The sequence below is a fragment of the Ceratosolen solmsi genome, unplaced genomic scaffold, assembly GCF_000503995.2.
Source record: "Ceratosolen solmsi marchali unplaced genomic scaffold, CerSol_1.0 scaffold33, whole genome shotgun sequence".
NCBI classification, from domain to species: domain Eukaryota; kingdom Metazoa; phylum Arthropoda; class Insecta; order Hymenoptera; family Agaonidae; genus Ceratosolen; species Ceratosolen solmsi.
The window spans coordinates 222,976-243,250 of record NW_011948438.1 but is presented as its reverse complement, the minus strand read 5'-3'; the positions used below and the strand labels follow the sequence as shown (position 1 = coordinate 243,250).

Genomic DNA, 20,275 nt, shown 5'->3' with positions numbered 1-20,275 from the left:
AACGTGTTTCTTAACGAAAAGAAAAACAAAAAAAAAAAAAAATTACCTTACTTCACTTTGCTAACATTCCTTAAAATTCTTTAAATTCATCATAATGCATCCTACGAGGTAGTCGTTTTTGTTTTAATTTTGTAGATTATACAAGAATAATAAGTGCGGGTGACAAAGAACAAAAATATACATTGAGTTTTATGAGTGGATGTTTTTGCCTTCCCCTCCTCATCCTCCCTTACACTTACAGTTACACTTCAAGCTTAAACTGACTATATATTGCAAAAATTACATTGATTTTCGCAAGAAAATGATGTATTTTGTTTTAATTATTTATTCGTATCTCAGAAATGTGTTTTGCAAGTTTACAGAAGCAATTTGTTGTACATATTTTTCTATCGTTCTCCTCGGTTGTGAATCAAAAATCTAAATATCTTAATCTCTTGAATATGCAGCTATCAATTATATCTATATATGTAGAACGTAACCTATCTATATATATATATATATATATGTGTGTGTGTGTGTGCGCGTGCGTGCGTGCGTGCGTACGTGTGTATCATGTATCACAGTTGAACGAAGCATTAATTACTTTATTGATACATTTTTATACAACGATAATAAAATGTAAAAAAATTAAAAAGAGATGGGAGGTCTTACGTATTTTTGATTGTATAAAAATACATGGCCAAACAACTCGGAGGTCTTTGATAAATTGTGATACATGAATATTCATTTACATGTCCGTGTGTTCATAAATCCTACAATTAATTAATTGATCTGCTGTAAAGATTAACGATTTGACAAACTCGTTTTCATAAAAGTATACAATTGTAAATCGTTGCTTACAGTACGTGATTATATAATTACGAATATGTCGATGTTTATAGAGTGCTTAAAGTAAATTAACTTTATAATGCAATAAGTGCTGTACAATATCTGCATAAAAATGAAAAAAAAATGAAAAAAAAAAACAAAGCACTTAACGATTTACATATATTCTTTTTTACAAAAATAAAACTTTGTTTCTCACTTTTTTGTTTTTGTTTTTGTTTTTGTTTTTGTTTTTGCCGTTGTTGTTGCAGCATTATTCTTAATTATTCTTAGAAACATGTATGTTCAAGTACATTCAATCTTAGTTGGTTATTAGAAATTAGAAGAAATAATTATCAGTCGTATTGAGATTAGGAAATCATTAAAAGGATGTCAAGGAGTCTATTAAATTTCTTATTTTACCTTTAGAATAGTGAAATTGCATACATGTTTTCCTATCCCTTAATAATATATATGAAATTTTCATTCAACTACTAAGTATTTCAAATTTATATATATATATATATATATATATATATATAAGAAAGACAAAGGAAATTTAATGCAGACTGTAGACTTCCTTCTTAATGAAAATTATCACTCTTGGGAAATATTTTCCATCGCAATCATGTACATATTAAAAATGTTCATTCTGTACGTAATTTACTATTATTCATTGTTCCTCTCCCCCATTGGTGATTGGGTCGGATTGAAATTTAGCAGCAACTCGAGATCGTCTTTGCTTGACGAACTTCTGACCCTTCTGTGCATTTTGCACGTACTGTGCTGGACTTCTCTCCATGTCCGATTCATTGAACTTATTATTGATCCTGGTCTCTTGGTTTATTTGCTATTATCAATGCAATTGAATTAATTAATTAGGAGTAATTATTAATACATGAGTTGTACAGGCTGTAGGTATAATGTAATCATGAAGTAACCTTGAAATTACTTTTTGCTATTCCGCACATACGTATTTGCTTAATTATCTCACAACTCGGCGATAAAGGATCGTGACGCGTAAATTATATTGGCAAAAGGTTCGTTAGGAATTAAAATATTAAAAGATTGATTGGATTAATCCAATCTCTTACTACTAATTCATTGCCCATGCGAGGAAATAATAATGAAATATTTTTCTTGTAAATAAAATAGAAGACGATTGAATTTGATTATACAACATTGAAGTAAAAAAAATAAAATAAAATTGTTTAACAATTTATTAAATGTCGATAAAATGCGTCGACTATTTTTATTTATTTCTTAAATATTTATAACGTTTGACAATTTCATGATTTTTTCATAAAAGTTTTTCATTATGACGAGTGTCGTGAATTTGAAATTTAACGTACCTTGGCATCGACATCGTTGAATTTCTGGTCCATTTTATTATCAACCGAATCCCTCTTTTGTTGTGGCTGCTGTTTTTGTTGCTGCTGCTGCTGCTGCTGCTGCTGCTGTTGTTGTTGCTGCTGTTGTTGCTGCTGTTGTTGCTGTTGTTGTGGCTGTTGCTGCTGTTGCTTATTTTGTACCTTTTTATCCTGCTGTTTATTCTGCTGTTGTTGAGACTTTTTCTCCTGCTGTTTATGCTGCTGTTGTTGAGACTTTTTCTCCTGCTGCTGTTGTTGAGACTTCTTTTCCTGCTGTTGAGATTTTTTTTCCTGCTGTTTATGCTGTTGTTGAGGCCTTTTTTCTTGTTGCTTTTGTTGTTGCTGTTGTTGAAACTTCTTTTCCTGTGGTTTATGCTGCTGCTGCTGCTGCTGCTGCTGCTGCTGAGGTTCTTTGTGTTGTTCATCACTGTTGAGTTGCTTATTTATTTTTCGTGTCTTCTTTTGCGCCTGAAGGGGTACAAATGGCGTTGAATTGATTATCGTGGGCTCGTGCTTGATAGGTTTAGTCTCAAAGTTACTGCGTGGGGACTGAGGAGGAAAGCGAGCCTGCTGCTTGGGCTGATGCAACTGATGATTCATTTGTTGGGGAACGTGATGCGTAAAGTTTGCTAGTGGGTTCTGTGGGATCGTTGGATTCCACTTGGGCATGGGAAACTGCATTGCCCGGACATGCGACAATTGAGGAATTTGAGGGATTTGAGGAATTGGTGGGATTTGAGGGATTTGAGGGATTTGGGGGATTGGAGGGATTGGAGGAATTGGAGGAATTTGGGGGACTTGCTGGACTTGGGGGAAGGCCGAGGGTAGCACGGGATTCACGTTAACCGGCTGAGCTCCTGGATGGCGAATATTATTTATCGTGTTATTGAACCACTGTCGGGGCGGAGGGTGCAACGTCATCACCCTTTTGTCCAATTTCAGTTCCTGCAAAATGAAATTATCTCAATACGAAATTACATACATTTTGAGCATAGTGTTGGGATGTGTGAACCTTTCACTTCTCAATTGAATGACATAGCGATAACATTCGTAAGGTGGATTTGTGCAATTGACGCAAATTTTATTTTCAATTTTTAATGCGCGACATAACCGTTTAGTACAATCGCTGATCATTATATCGAATTTTTACAGTTTCAGGTTCGCCCTTTTTCCACTAAGAACTAATGGATAAACGGGTAGAAGAGGCTTGCCGAATCAATCAATCTTATAGCGAAATGTTTTGAATAAAAAAAAAAAAAATAAATAAATAAAATAAATAAATAATCGTAGAGCCTTGTATAATTTTGTTGTGCCGGATTATAATTGCGGCAATACCTCGTAGACCTTTTTGGCGGCGCTCTCGACGGCCTCGTTGTACGAGTGACAGTAATCACCGAAGAAGAGCCCCAGGTCCGGCAGTAAGACCTGGACGCGCACGGTATTCTCTTGGCTATCGCTGTAGACGTACCTGGGCGGTTCCGAGCCGAGCATCTGAAAGTGCGAGCTCACCTGGAGCCGATAGAACGAATTATTGTCGCCCTTCATCTCCGTCTGGCGCGAATGGTGCTGCAACATCCAAGGTGTGAATCGGACGATTATCGGATTAAGAACTTGGTCGCTGATATTTTTGTTTTACTTGTTATTCCATTGACGTAGTACATTGCACGCGATTTTAAGCGTCCCATTACTTTTAAGCGAAAAAAAGCAACGTTGCCGGCTCTTAAGTTCATTATTTGCGTTATTGTTCATCATTTATTATTTTAGCGTCGGCCGTGTCGATCGACCTATCGGCAAATATATTTCTAAAGAATTACACGGGAAAAAATCATTGAAAATCGCGACTTTTACAATCGTATGATTGTAAATGACGAATTTAGTTAGTCGTAATATGATATTTGGCTGTTGGCGGCAATTATTCGGCAACTTTAAGTATGGAAATTTATTTTCAATTCAACGTACACAAGCGTATTAGTTATAATCGAGTAGCGTTCTATAATAATAACAACGACAACAAGAACAAGAACAAGAACAAGAGCAACGACAACGACGACGACGACGACGACGACGACGACGACGACGACGACGACGACCATAATAATAATAATGATAATAATAAAACTGAGACCGCGGTAGGGTGCAATGTACAAGTTACTGAGTTTACGACAAAATAATTGTCAAACGGTCGTAGAGTGCAATTTCGTACATCACTTCATGGAAATAAGCTTGCATACGCTTGCATATTTGAAATATAATGGTGTACATGATTTTTCATCATTCGTTATGAAAATGTCAGCGACCAGTGGTATTTGATGAAAAAGAAAAATAAATAAATAAATAAATAAATAATGAATAATACATAGGTTCAATAGTTAGCATATTTCAGTTGAATTGAAGGTTTAAATTAAGTCACATAAAATGCAGACTAATCAACTATTTAGTTGCTCGAATGTAGAAAAATTTGATGAAAAATGCTTATTAAACTCTTATATCTAATCTAATATACATAAAGATAAAGCAATTGTAGACACGCTAATGTATTTTAGCAACATACATCGAACAACTGTTGCACCAAGGGCGGAGTGTCGGTTGCTTTTGGCGTTTGAGTAAACTGTAAAGGTTTGTTTGTCAGCGGCGCCGGAGTCGAGGAAGATGCTTTGTTGCTTTGCGTTTTTTCGTCAGAAATTTTCAATATTGCTTTCAAGAAAGCACTAGGGTCTTGAGGCTGCGAGAGTTTTAAATTTATATTGCTTTGTTAATATTTCATTTAATTATTAACACTAATAAAGAAAGCAGAGATAATTTGAAAGCAAAGCATAAATCAACGTTACATTGCGTATTCTAGAAAACAAAAGGCTTAATTATTTACTTGGGGGGGGGAAAAAAAAAAAAAAAAAAAAACTACGTTCTAATTCTATGCAATAAATAATATCTACGCGCGCACACAAACACACACGCACGCACACGCACGCACGCACGCACGCACACGTGTACATATGCATACAATAGTTTTTATTTTATAATAAATATATATGAATTGATAAAAGATTAGATTTCTATGAAAAGAATGAGGCACCAGAGAAAGAACTACGAAAGAGAAGAAATCTATCGTATAAAAAAAGGGAAACAAGTTTCTTCGAAAATATTTATACAAATGAATATTATTCATTGTTAAAGTATAAATTTGTCTAATATCGTATAATATGTAATAATGTATCTTACATTGCCATTAATTTTCTCATTTTCATTAAAGAAAGACAGGGAAAATAAAGTGATGAAATTAACACTAATTTGGTTGTTTTTTCTTTTTACAAATCTGTCATTTACAACATATTTTTTTTACTATTAAATTATTAAATTACCAATTAAATAATTCGCGTTTGTAATTTTAAAGATAAATGCCAATATCTTTTTGCTATTATCTCTCTCATTTTTTCTTTATCTTTCTTTCATTAATTCTCCTTGGAAGAATGAGATGAAAATCAAAGTAAAATTTGCCTAGAAGTAGACATTGACAATTAAATATACTGACAATCTGATATTCTACTCATTTTTTGATAAATATTTACCCAAGCTTGATCTTTCCATGGCTGCTTATCGAAACAGAAATAAAATATGAATAAAACCTATTAGTATTATAAGCTCTACATGATTTAGGCAAGCATGCGAAGGACTAAGATGCTTTTTAACTACTCAGAATAAAAAATATACTTAAGTAAGCCATAATATAGATAATATTGCGCAGTTATTTAAAATTCTACCACTACTACTACTACTACTACTACTACTACTAGAGATTTCGACGTGTCGATGATACAGGCTATTGTGAAAAATGTTTTAAACGTCGTTTTTGAGTTTATAAAAGTAATAAAGAAATTTCCTTATTGGTTAAAGTGAACAATTCTGGTAGCCACTACTTGTTCTAAAACAAAACTTTGTTTAACATTTGAAATAGAAGTAAATTATTAAAATCATCGAAGAAGCTAAATCAATGATCAATATATGCGTCGTATACGTCTACTACCCAATACGTCTAATACCGAAAAATTAAAATCAAATCAGCAAGCAAATACAACGTTATTTAATTTTGCAACCTAACATTCTCTATATAATTCAATTTTTAATATACGAAAAAATGACGTCCATAGTTATTGAATTTTCAATTTTGCTCGGTTGTATATACATTCTCTTGATACTTGGTCCTTGCGAACCAATAAGGAGAGAAAGAAATAAATCTAAATGATAATTTTAATAATACGTTATTTCCACTATTTTTAATAAGCATACGATAGAGCTATTATATTTTTATAAATATATCAATGCATTCTATTATCAATTAAATGATAATTAATATCTACGAGACCGGTAAGTTTGTACTTTCAGTCGGCCTTATCAGGCGTTTACTTCAAATTCATATAAAATTATATGAAAAACTTATTACGTCAATTACTTTCTTAATTAATTTTCAAAAAGACTTTTAAATAAAATTCAATGATATATCCCATCAAATATAATTATTCAAAGAAATACATAAGGTTGGTAATAGGGAATCATCTGATTTAGAGGTACAAAATGGTAGATTTCTTTTTTTCTTTTCTTTGCATAGGTGATTAAACTAATCATGAATGTATTCCTTGAACTTAGTTTAAAAGAATTTGGAAGAATTTAATTTAATTATTAGTAAGAATAAGTGAAAAATAGGATAATATAAAGCAGAGCTTTATATGCTTAATAATATGCTTTTTATGGATATTCCCATGTAAATGGTAACGAATGAACATACATACACGTGTAGGAAATACTTTGTTTCGACATCGTGAATAAAAATTATTGACAAAAATTTCTATCCTCCTAGCTAATTTGTAATTTGAGCAATGGCTTCTTTCGCCATTATATCGAACTTTTCAAAGATTTATTTTTCTAAAACAAATTAGCAGATACATTTTTAGTCCTTGAAATCAGATAACCCCATTAGGATAGAACTTAGATTATTTAGATAAAATGAAGCTTAAATAAATGCGATTAAATTATTCTATCGATAAAATACTAATTCTAAATCTAAATCTTTACTGTATTGTCATCAGAATATATGACATCTATGTTGCTCGTAATTAGTATTAACTTATGTACTTACGGAAGTATCGGGATTGGCTGAAATTGGATTCGTCTCGTCTTTTGCAGTTGACTCTATTTGCTTTTTTGCCGGCTCTACAGGTTTCTGTTACAGATACATAATACAAGCGTAAATAACAGTATTTATGAATCATCTTTGTTTTTAGGAATTATAACTGTTATTGAATGCAATGACTCGTATAATTTGAAAATATACGAGTCATTGCATTTATAATCACTTTACTGTTGGTATTGTCTATAAAAATCGATTGGTTTGAAAAGTCGATAATATTTTAATTTCCTTTTGTTCCATTTTATTATTTTAATAATTTTTATTTTATAACACGGCCATTCCAAATATTGTAAAAGAAGATCCTTGATTATTTAAAATTGATTATTAAACGCCTATCAACCAACGATGCTTTAATAAGTATCTCGTTTCACTTACGTAGCATCTACTACAATCTGACACTCGCGCAAACAACGGCGCCTTTGTTATGTTTTTACACAAAGCAGCAGTTTCATTTGTTTTTACTATTAATCGTGAGTAAAATATTACAATTAAAAAAAATATACAAATATTTCGTTTGCCAGTCTATAATTATTTTGAGTTTATGAGCGTAAGATTTATGATATTTTGAACGGTCAAGCTTCGAGAAAGAGAGATTCGTATGTCTGTCAGAGAATCGATAATTACTTTCCTATTATTAATGATCGAAAAGGTTACTTTTCTAAATGGCCATTTTTAAAAAGTATTTAATGATATGAAAAAAGTGACAGTATTATTACGAGCTCGACAATAGTGCCAGGAAAAGGTGGGACGGTGGTGAGGGAGAGGGATGAGGGAAGGGAGATAAGGGTCAATATACGATTGATTATGATAAAGCAATGAACCTGCATATCATTGAGCTCTTTCCAAAGTTCCTGCGGTGTCTTTGTCGGTTGCGTGTCTATACTCTTTACATTTTGCGTCGATGGTAAAGAAGTCCTCGTGCACCTGTTCAACTGCTTCTGCAATACAACTGTCTTCAGCAAAATTCTTTAAGGATATTAAAGCGATTTCTAACATTTAATTTTACTTTCATCTCGATTAAATAGCCAACTTAAATGCATCTCTGAATACGAGATAATAAAAGAAAAAAAATTTGAAAAACAAATAAATAAATAAATAATAATATAAACGATGAAAGAAAAAAGTGTCGATATAAGCACGACCATTGCTAACGAGTGTCAATAAAGAAATAAGATGAAACAACGAACCTTCTTCCTGCTATTGTAATACATCAAAAGTTCGTTGGGCGACATCGCCATCTCAACCATACTCGTCGTCATCGGCGTGATATTACACTTGTAATTATTGTCCGACGGCTTGATCAACGTGTCTGGCTGTGTGAACAGATCGTGTCTCGAATAACTTTTCGCTGGGCTTTGCGACTTATCGTTGCACTTGTTATTTTGTTGGCCATCCTTCGCAAACATCGAATAAAAGTGGCTCTGGTTTGGCGATTGGTTGTTGGATTTCAGAGATGTCGCTTGAGACTTCCGCAAATGTTCGGGCGTTCGCGAACTGTCCGCCGAGTCGTTAAATTGCTTGTGCTGCTGTTGGTAAGAGTGACGATGTGATTGTTGGCGCGATTGTTTCTGCTGCTGCTGCTGCTGCTGCTGCTGCTGCTGAGGCGGTTTTTCTTGTTCCTGTTGTTGTTGTTGTTGTTGTTGTTGTTGTTGTTGTTGTTGTTGTTGTTGTTGTTGTTGTTGTTGTTGTTGTTGTTGTTGTTGTTGTTGTTGTTGTTGTTGTTGTTGTTGTTGTTGTTGTTGTTGTTGTTGTTGTTGTTGTTGTTGTTGTTGTTGTTGTTGTTGTTGTTGTTGCTGCTGCTGCTGCTGTTGATGATGTTTATGGTGTTGGGGCGACTGCTGATCATCCGATTGCTGCGATCGTTGCCTCCAAGAAAACGGCACGATGTTCGTCTTGCTTACATTCTTATTCTCAATATTAATACCGAAACTTATGTTGATAAAATCCGTGATTGCCATCTTATAGCATCGGTTCGGCGAGCTTCCAAGAATCGATAATCCCTCTAAAATTTATAATTGCTTATAATGGGCTTATAATTGTCAACCGGCGTATGTGGCGATCGTACGTACTCCCGGCGACTTTCGGGTATTTATCGGCACAAGCAATTTACATATTTCAATTCACATCAATAACGACATTTCAAAATTGAACGAACTATTGCATTATAAAACTACGAAAAATTAAAAAATTATAACTTCTATTTAATGTGTAAATTACATTGGTTGCCTCGGTACTTTATTATTGGACTTTTATGGTTTAAAAGTTTAATTTGATGTAAAATATTTTATCCTTATTTCCAATTTCATTAGACATTAACTTTACACCAACATCATAATTGAATATTTTCTTCCGCGAACAACTAACATATTTACGTACGATAATACATAAAATGTGCTTCAATTTTTTTCTTACAAATCTCCTTACTCTCGCAAATTTATAACGAATAAAACGACAAAAACATAAATACTTCAGAGAAATTATACGTATAAAAGCAGCAACTTGTTGCATTTCTACAATTACGGGATTTCAATACGAAATTTAATTGGCATTTTTAATTCTAGCACTTGGATGATACTCCATCAAATACAGATAAATGTAATTGAATTGCCGAGTGCGATGTTGGAAAAAATCGCCTTTATCAATAAATTTTCTCGCAATCTCGAGTAGGCGAGGCGGGCCGAGTTAGCTGGAAAAAGTCCATTATCAATCGGGGCGAGGGAGCGTAAGAAGGAAAAAAATCGAGGAACGAAGAAAAAAATGTAACTCGCGGTCAACGAATGTTGGCAAACAGGCCCATTGTGCTGGCCCAACAATACCCTCGCTCATGTCGCTCGAGCGAGCTGCGTTCGCGCGCTCCTCCTTATTGCTCTTTTATTGTTGAAAAATCATATATCAGTGTTCCCTCTCTCTCTCTCTCTCTCTCTCTCTCGGTGCCACCACCGTTACCGTCACCGTCGCCGTCCCAGTGACTGACCGACCGACCGACCGACCGCCCGCCCGAGGATTTGTGCAGTCGACCGCCGCACTGCAGCACCGACTTCTTCGATAGCACGCGACTTTTGCCAACTTCCTCATAAATGGCTTAACAACGCCTCCAACGCCTCCAACGCCTCCACCATTGTTAAAATTGAGGTTGCGGGGCCACCGGATGTCCCCTCGTATTTTCACTCCCGTTACCGTCGAACTGCGACAGCGCGCCCCGACGATTTTACCCTTTCCGCGCTTAACCAACGACAAGGCCGACAACAAGGACAACGCGTACTCCTCCACTAAACTATAAAGCCATCGTGCAAGAAAATCACAGGATCACGATATAATATAGCCGATTTATACTACAATATCGTTATATCATACGAAATTTCAAAGCTTTTGCTATTCGCCATCGATGATTTATCAATTATGGATTTAGTCTCGTTCTCGTTCTTGTCTATAACGAAGATTTCAATAAATCAAAATAATACATCGGAAAATACGATCGAGCTACGTTAATATCGATTTTCAACAATTTTGAAGCTTTCACAACGAATAGCATGCGAAAAGATGTCTTTTCCTAATTGCATACGAGTGCTACTGATTTTATTCTCTTGTACGTTTTGTATATTCACGAGGGAACAAATATAAATATATGAGTTAACAACTAACGGATCAGCAATTGAAATCTCATTTTTGACGAACGCAACCACATCACCACGGTCATTTAATTAAATTCCTCAATTAAATTTATTTTTATTTAATTTAATTGTTTAATTGAATAGGGGGGCTAAATCGCAACTACTATCCTGCTTTTGAAAAAGTCCGTTGGTTCGATGTTTATGTCGATGATATTCTTTTACAAACGAATTTTACTACTAAATACGAGGTAAAACAATTGCCATTCTATAAAGATTTTTCATTGAAAAATTTTGTCTCCTACAGTTTTTGCTCGTTATTCGTAAACATAAGCCAAATGACGATTCCCATTACTTCATCCGATGCAATCATCGGCGTAAGGAATTTTAATTATCATTATCGCAAAGGTTGGAAAAACGGTATATTAGATAAAAAATTTCATTTCTTTTTATTTGATTTTATTTTTTTATATTAATGAGGGACGAGCGGTTCGACGACTTAATTTTTTCTTCGACATAATTATTTTTCGTTGTAAAATAGTATTATTATTATATAAAAACAATTTTTAAATACCATTAGATAGAGTAAAAAGGCCTAATGTTTGACAGTTAATGCAATTGCGTGTCTTGTGAAAAAAAAAAAAAAAATTCCAATAGACGATGCTTTTACTCGCGCCTTTCAAGGAATTCCTATAGAAATTGCCTTGAATCGTGAAAAAATATGTCTTATCCCGTAAATCCAATACGTTTCCGATCCATCCGCGTTGGTGCAATGAAATTGCCAAAACTTGAAGATGTAAGAGCCTCGACATGTATACTTAGAGTTAATATCACTTATCCCCTATAATTCTTGCTAAAAAATCTTTTATGGGTATGGTTCATAAATTCATTAAATTTTAATGGTATATGTTATGTTTTATTATCAAATCTTTTTTTCGCGTATCAACGGAATAATAATATTTATAAAATGCAATACCATTCATTAGTTTATAAAAATCTAAAGCAGCTGTTGTATTTTTTGACCACTTAACTTATCAAACTATCTATATAAATATTAAATATCAACACGTTTACAACCGTTACATCGTTACATAAAAACTACTTTAACGATTGTTTTGTTTTTTCAATTGATATATATCGACTTTTGCCGTATAACGTTCTCCTCGTTCGTATTTCGCATGCGCAGAGCTCTCACACTTCATACGATAATAATAATAAATAGTAATAATAATAATAAATAGTTAATAATAATAATAATAATAATAATAATAATAAATAGTAATAAATAGTAATAATAATAATAAATAGTAATAAATAGTAATAAATAGTAATAAATAGTAATAAATAAGTAAAAATTAAGGCCTTAAGAAGGAGTGACAATGGGAAACGAGCGAAAATTCATCATTTACCTACGAATTCTTTGTCGAAGATCACCTGGCAGGTTGGATTGTCGGATTCCAGGTGGAGACTTATTATAGTGCCTTTATAGCCCAAAGGCACCGGGAAGTTTTCCCTCGTGCAAATAATCCTGTCGAGGATCCGATGCTGGGCATTGGGATCCGGGCACACAGCCCCGATCGTGATACATGGTCTGTAGAGCAGGTGGGGCTTCACCTGCATAAGGACCGTCTTCGTAGCTTTGCGCTGAGTCTCGATCGACTCATCGAGTACCTTCTCCAGTGCTTGCACGGCATCTTCCTCGAGAAACTCTACGTCACAAGGACATAAGGTCAAATTGAGTTTCTTCTGCTGCTCCTTTAGCCACGTTAGCACCTCCTGGAGGCTCTCCAAACTACACAGCAAAGTGCCATATTGTCTTACGTGTGTATTAAGAAAGGAGCAATTCTACTTGCGAGAAGTGCGAATGACTTTTTAATGCATTGTCATTAATTTGCAAATAATGCTTAGAGTGTGAAAGGTTTAAAAAGAAAACTTGGATCGATCAATCAGAAATTAACACTCGACATATTTGCGCGAGATTTGTTGGGAATAGATAATGGCACAAACGAACGCAACTAGTATATATTATAAGTAGTAGTTACCAATTTTCTGAAAAAAGTAATTCGGTTAACAGGTAAGGTGACGAGATATGCTTCTCAAACTTGAGAAATAATTTAGGAAACTTTCTCATGTACTCGTCTACCAATTTAACGGTCTTATCGCTGTAGAACCACAAATCGTTAATTTTCTGTGTGTATCCCATTACCTTAAATTAATTAAATTAAATTAATAATCATTTTAAATGTATCGCAGTTTACTTGAAATTAAACAAAATGACTTATTCTTAATTGAAATTGATAATGATGATGATTTGAGTAATTTTTTAACAAACTTTAAATTGATAGCTGTGCAATAGATGTTGTTCTGTATAAAGACTTACTTTCTCGTTCATCTTTGTAAACTTCAAATTCAATCCTATGTGATGCCATTTGGGATTTTCCTCGTCATTATGTATCGCAAAAACAGTTCCCGTTATTTTAGTAAAAAGAAAACAACTTATATTTAGACGCTGTGCTGCCACTGAAACCGTCATATAATTATTCTTTGAGTTTAAATACAATTTCTGAATTTCGTTAAGGTTAGGCTCGGGTACTACTTTCATTGCCACTTTGATTCTATTTGATTTTAAATCTACTTCCGCATCTGTAACCTGCAATGAAAACAAGCGCTTCAATAGTTATTTGTATTTGATATTAAAAATGCTTTTATACATGTAAATTATATTTTTACAATGAATGTACAGGAAATATGGATGATTAAGAGTTATTATTAAATTATTGGGCGACAATATCTAAGTAAAAGCGTTGCGTCGCGTAAATAGCTAGTGAACGGAGGGAAATGCGTACCTCTCCCATGGATCCGTAGTGCGGATGACCTAACATGAAGCATACGGACTTCGGCGTAAATATATCGGTGATGGGTTTTACAGGATTTTCATATTGTTCATGCACTTTAAGGTCGAAAAGAGTAAGTTGATATGCGAATGCCAATGGTTTGTCACTCCATTGTTTTTCTAAAATCATTTCTCCTTTTCCGTCGTACACGTAGCGCTTACCCAAAATGGGTAATGCCCAAACGATTATCTCAATATCTCCAATTTCTATACCCATTTGCATTTTGTAACTGAAAAATGTATAAATATTTTGTATAAGTTTTTTTTTTTTTTTTTTTTTTCAACAAAAATGATCGAAATCTTATAAATCCCTAATAACGATTTTTACACTTTTACTTTTATACATGAAAAACTTAAGAATCTACATTCTGTACAATCTATATTCTGTTGAAAAATAATAATAATTAGATTGCGATTGTTTTATTGCTTATTTTAAATGATTAAAAATTATTTATTTATTTATTTATTTATGCGATTACTTCGAGCTTAATTGTATTAATCTATTAAAATAGCTGAGGTGGCTTCTGAATGTCATCAAGTTTGGTTTCAAATTATCTAGAGCATTTATTAAAATTATCGTTTTATCTTGCAATGAAAATGGCGAAATGCTTTAAATCGACATTATATTAATAGAATATTTATAATTTGTTTTAAATTATTACGTTTCATTTATAAATTTATGTGAAGAAAACCATCTTGTAATATCCTTCTCGGATAGATATTTGGTTATTAAATTGCTCTCATCCGCTGATTTCCCCGTTTGGTTGGTCAGCATTTTAAGTTTACTGTTAGATACTTCAACAACCAATGCTTCTGATAAAAATGGCCAACTAACAAACACAGTTTTACCAATCCATTTCTTAGCTAAATCTTTTATAGGTGGGGCCTTTTTTGGTATAAGAGTAAGAATCATATTTTCGTTTCTCGAAGGCAGTTCAAATATCTTTAACTAAAAATGAAACAAAACAATACATTTCTCACCAATTATCATTTAATAAAAGTTTTTAATAAGTTGATTTAAAAAATAGATCGACCATTCGGAAATAAATATACCTTGATTGGCGAAAAATAATTTACTTAAAATACCTTTGCCTTTGACACCAAACAGGTATGTGGAATGTGTTGTAACATGGGAAATCCAGGTAATAAAACATCTCTATCAAATCCCTTATGTATTCCTTTAATTAGTTTATCTTGAGGTACTATGATAGTTTCCCTATCGACTAATTCGATTTGTGCATAACTTTCGATACTGGGAAAATATTCGGGTGCCATATGAAATCCTTGACTAATCTCAGTGTATGTATATACACTCATTTGTTTATGTCGATTTCTTCTCTTTTCTTCTGCTGTCAAATTTTTGTTACATGGCTCCATTGCTGTAAAATTATACCCAAGGCGTAATTAACAGCATAATAAATTTATTATATTTTTTGTTAAAAAAATTTTAAATATAAAACTAATATACAGCATTACTGTTAAAAAGTAAAATAAAATTTTTACATACACAATAAATAAATAAATTACAAGAAATGCTTACTCACCTTCTAATAAACGTTTTTCATCAATGAGTGGAATTAAAACTATTGCCTCCCACTCGTGTTTCTTTCCATTTAAATCGACTTCAAAATCTTCTGGATAAAATTCATGTAATGGAGAGTCTTTATCGATTATAAGTTTATGATAAGCTGCGGGCAATAAGCTGTGACTAGCAGCTGGAAAGGTGGCCAATAATTGCTCGAACGGTAAAAATGGCTTTGCCATATCAAATTCTATTTTAAAATTTTCAAAATCCTTAATATCTGATATAAATAGCGTATAGTGGTTAGGAAAATACCATGACCAACTGCAGCAGCCATTATAATAATAATGAAGATTCCATTGTAGTGTTTTAATGTACATTTCGCTATGATCTTGAAAAAATTTTCTAAAAAAATTAGTGGAATTAATAAAATATTAATTGAACAAGGGCATTTATTTTATGAAGTTATTATTATTAATTTTTTTTTTATGTATTTATTATTATTATTATTTTTAATTATTTATTTCTTTTTATTGAGTAACTACAATGACGCCAGATTTGATGTGACTCAAATTTTCTATTTTATACTTAAGTAGCTTTAATATGAAAGCAAGAAATCCAATTAAATTCTTAAGCGAATGATATTTTGAAAAAACTTTTTAAAATATTGTCTTACTCATCTATATCTTCGTTCTCTATATGCATTTTATCCATATAATAATCATGCTTATACATTTCGAATTCATGAAGCGAAAAATGATTATTACCAAACTTGTCAGATTTATTAGAATTATCATTGTCTTCTATATTAGCATTGTCATTTTCATTATCTTCATTATGACCATGACTATCTTCTGACTACCCGTAATAAACCAAATAAAGATAATTGAATTATTAAATTATTGCATAAAAAATTGAAAGATTTACCTTTGTTGCCAATAATTTTGGTGAATGATTATCATTTTTGAGCATTGTACATGGTATTTTATCACTTTTTAAATCTAAATCCTTTGTGTCAGAAGAACTTTGAATAAAATAGTCGATGTCAAATTGTCCAAGTTTTTGTAAAAACTTTTTAAAGCGTTTGAGATTCAGTATTCCACCTTCATTAATGTAACCTAACAATAAATATGTTTATGCTATAAAAATAAATTATTATTCATAGCTTACTAATTATGAATTAATTTTAAAGATGCATTATGTATGCATTAACAAATAATTGTTTAATGATAAATCAATGATAAATCATGATTATTTTATACGTTTAAAAATACTTTATAATATTTATTGTTAATTTGAAACTTTTAATTTAACGACATGAATCACTATTTTACTATAAAATTATATATAAACCATTGGTACGTTAATTGCGATCATTTTTTAATTGTTCAGACTTTTGCAACTTACCATCTAAAGTGGGTAATGTATTTATGTACACTTGGTACATAAATATAAATGCATTATTTCCAATGTAGAAATATGGCAATGATGGAATAAAATCATTCCCTACTAAAAAACTCATTAAAATCCAATCATCTATTATGCTTTCAATATCGAATTTAAACCTTAATTTATCTTTAACGGAAGAAAATTCATGTTCAATATAATCTCTTAGCAAAGATAAATGTAAAAGACAAAATTGAAGTTCATCTATATTTGTCGACCTCATTGCGCTTTTATTAAATTTAACTTCTTCCCGAAGTATTGAAAAGTATGGTTGATGTGTAGACAAACCCAATATTATAAGATCTGCATCTAAACCATATAAACAGTGACGAGTTTTTCCATCGTAAGTTGGCTTGGCCTTTATATACCTTAAATAGTCCATTATTTTATGTTCCCCTTCACCGGGTATTTGACAAAAAAAAAAAAAAAAAAAAAAAAATAAATATGTTTTTTCATAATTATAAATGAAAACTATTTTCAGTATTAAATAAAAAAGATTTTCTAAATTATTGCTTAAAAAAAAAATTCTTAATTGAAAAACACTTCAAATACTATATCCCATTTAAAAATTCATTATTTATAATGAAATATGCAATTTTTTACATATTGGTATTGCACGATCATTTTAAAAAGAATTAAAAGACAAAAGTCATATTTGAATAAAACAATACTTGATTTTAATTTATAAGTTTCTAACTTTACTGTTGAAAATTTTATATTTAAAAGATATCTCATAATTTATGCGGATTTCTTATTTATAATGTGTTACTTGTTCATGGCTATAATTCTACTTATAAGTATATATATATATATATATATATATATATTTGTGTGTGTGTATGTGTGTGTGCGCGCGCGCGCGCGTGTGTATATATATATATGTAAAAAATTAATTTAAAAGTTTAATCTATTCAAATAATATATTTACATCGGATCCACTCAAAATAACTTCACACCTTCTCCACAGCTTATCCGTAGATATTTTATATGTGACAAAATACTTTAATTGTTCATTAAGTTTTGCCATGAATACTGTTCCTGGTGTAATACAATTAGAATCAAATCTTTTTTCTTCAGGAATTTTTTCACCTCGTTCCCGTGCCTTGGCTTCAATCAGTTCCATATTTTTTATACTTTTAAATCGACGACTTCGTTGTTGATTAACTTTGGCACGAGGTGCTACGCCATCCAATGCTAAGAAAAACAGTTTCTCGGGCTTTACCAAACGAAACAGTATTTCTATATAATGAAATATATTTTTAAATATTTCTTCTTCTGATATACGATATGTTACATCATTGTCGTTTGGATGAGAACAAACATGTATAATACCATTCATATCTAAATATAAATTATCAAATGTAGGTATCTGTAAACATAATTGAAATTTTTATTGAACAAATTTAAGAATCATAAAAGAAATGTAAATTAAAAAAATTACATAAAATAAAATTTATTTCAAAATATTTTTTTTTAACGAGCACTTTATGTGTATTTACATTTTAAATAGTCAACGTTTTCATTAGTTGAAACATTTGAATAGATAAAAAAAAAAACAAAGGTATAATTATAATTAAATTCTAAGTTTAAAAATTCACAAAAATATTATCGTTAAGTTATTGATATCAATGTATATCTAAAAAAACATTGAAATATAATGTAAAGATTATGTTTTCAAAAATTCATATTTCAGGCACATTTTTGTATTAGTTATAATAATAATAATGCAAATAATATTCAAGAAAAAGAAACTTCTAAACATTAAATTAGCTTGACATACTTTCAACCATTAATATGATTTGAAGATATTTTTCATGTGCATTTTTCAATGCACTATTTGGTTTCATGGAAAATCATTTAAATAGGTTTGTCTGTCTCGATTTTAATGAGAATGCCGGTAAGATTTTACTTTATAACATCGTTATTACATAATTACATAAGTAATATCCGAATAATCGTTTTTTATTATTTTAATATTATTATTGTTTTTTACTTTTTAATTAATCGTATGCATTTAGAATGGCATATTTTTTAATGAATTGCCGATAGAAGATTATAAATGATTAAAGCGTAAGGATCGTCGTTATTAAAACTAATATTAAAACTAATCCTCGTGTCGCTTAGCTCCCCGTCATTAATCATAATTATTTTCAATAATTTAGAAGCCCAAAGCATTTGCATTAATAAATTGTGAATGCACGAGCATTGTATCCAATAATAATAATAATAATAATAATAAATAAAATGGTATTATATTATTTTGCTTGCAGCCATTTTTAGTTCTCCGCGTCATGTGTGACGTCATTTGACCAGGCATGCCCGGTCACGATTTTGAGATGTTTGATGGAGTATAGACAGACACAACATATCACTTAAGCAGTAACGCGATATAAAAATCGTGCAATACGACTAAATATATTAGCAAATTAATAGAGAATAATGTTTGTTCGTTCATTTTTATTTTATAAAATAGGCTTCAGCGGTTGGTGCTGCGAAGCAGAAAATACTCATAAAATGCTCGTTGCAATCTCGCACAATTAAGATTCTAAAATTCTTCAACTACCAAGCACAACGACACTTTAATTATTAAAAAAGAATGCGAGTATACCTGATGTTCATTGTTTAATTTTTTAACGATGCAAGGATATCGTTCACTCGTAAATCTAAAAAACTTTGGTATCCCCATTTTGTGCGCGCGGGTGCGTGCACGCGCGCGTGTGTGTGTGAGTGAGTGCGTTCGTCGCTTTCACAGTTACGATTGTTAAATTGTTTCGCTCACAGGTAAAAACGTGTAAATCTGTAGTGAAGCATGAGCTTAAAAATAAATTCTAATCGTTGTTGATAATTTTAGGGAGCGTTAAAACGCGTTTTCTTTAATAAAACTGGGATAAAAGACGTGCTGCGACGAAACGCAGACGCTGCCCTCTTACTAAATTCCGTTCCTTACTCTTCCTTTACTTGTGTTCTATCGACGAATGCTATACGACATGCCAAGTATTGTATTTCACTTTTAAATATTTCCTTATATCTTTCATAATCGGCTCGGTTGTTGTTGGCGCGAAGTAACTAAAGACAACAATGGTGCATTATATTACACTTCCAAATGTTTTCTTATCTCTTTCATTATCGGCTCAGTTGTTGGTACGAACTAGTCGAAGATAACAACGGCGCGAAGTGCACTGCAAACAGTTTATGATTTTATAAAGCGAGGCAGAGGAGATTCTTCGCGGATACCTCAACTTCCAAAATTCGTTGCAGCCGCGCGCGCTCCAAGGTCGCCACTGCTTATAATGCAATATATAACGTCAGTCATTCATTTGTCTCGAAAACATTATCCTACCTTGTTACATTAATATTTATTCTCGATGCGCTAGTTAATCCTGGTTAATATTTAATATAATAATGTTTCTGCTTCTGAGAAATTGCCGATTCTGCGCAGTATTAAAATTA

General features: G+C 32.0%; 1 protein-coding gene across 1 annotated transcript; it reads right to left on the bottom strand.

Moving 5' to 3' along the window:
* Positions 1-1,334: 1,334 nt before the first annotated feature.
* pcm (5'-3' exoribonuclease pacman) lies at positions 1,335-19,525 on the bottom strand. The gene is made up of 21 exons (XM_011503525.1): positions 19,434-19,525; positions 17,753-18,194; positions 16,787-17,233; positions 16,307-16,497; positions 16,056-16,237; positions 15,402-15,784; positions 14,944-15,236; positions 14,520-14,806; positions 13,811-14,087; positions 13,345-13,614; positions 13,007-13,170; positions 12,374-12,756; positions 9,193-9,358; positions 8,544-8,958; positions 8,178-8,309; positions 7,306-7,389; positions 4,726-4,896; positions 3,510-3,740; positions 2,304-3,119; positions 2,157-2,261; positions 1,335-1,654 (listed from the first exon to the last, which is right to left on the bottom strand). Exons 1-21 carry the CDS (start codon positions 19,509-19,511, stop codon positions 1,478-1,480), a joined length of 5,694 nt encoding a protein of 1,897 aa, XP_011501827.1. The 5' UTR covers positions 19,512-19,525; the 3' UTR covers positions 1,335-1,477.
* Between the last annotated feature and the right edge of the window lie 750 nt (positions 19,526-20,275).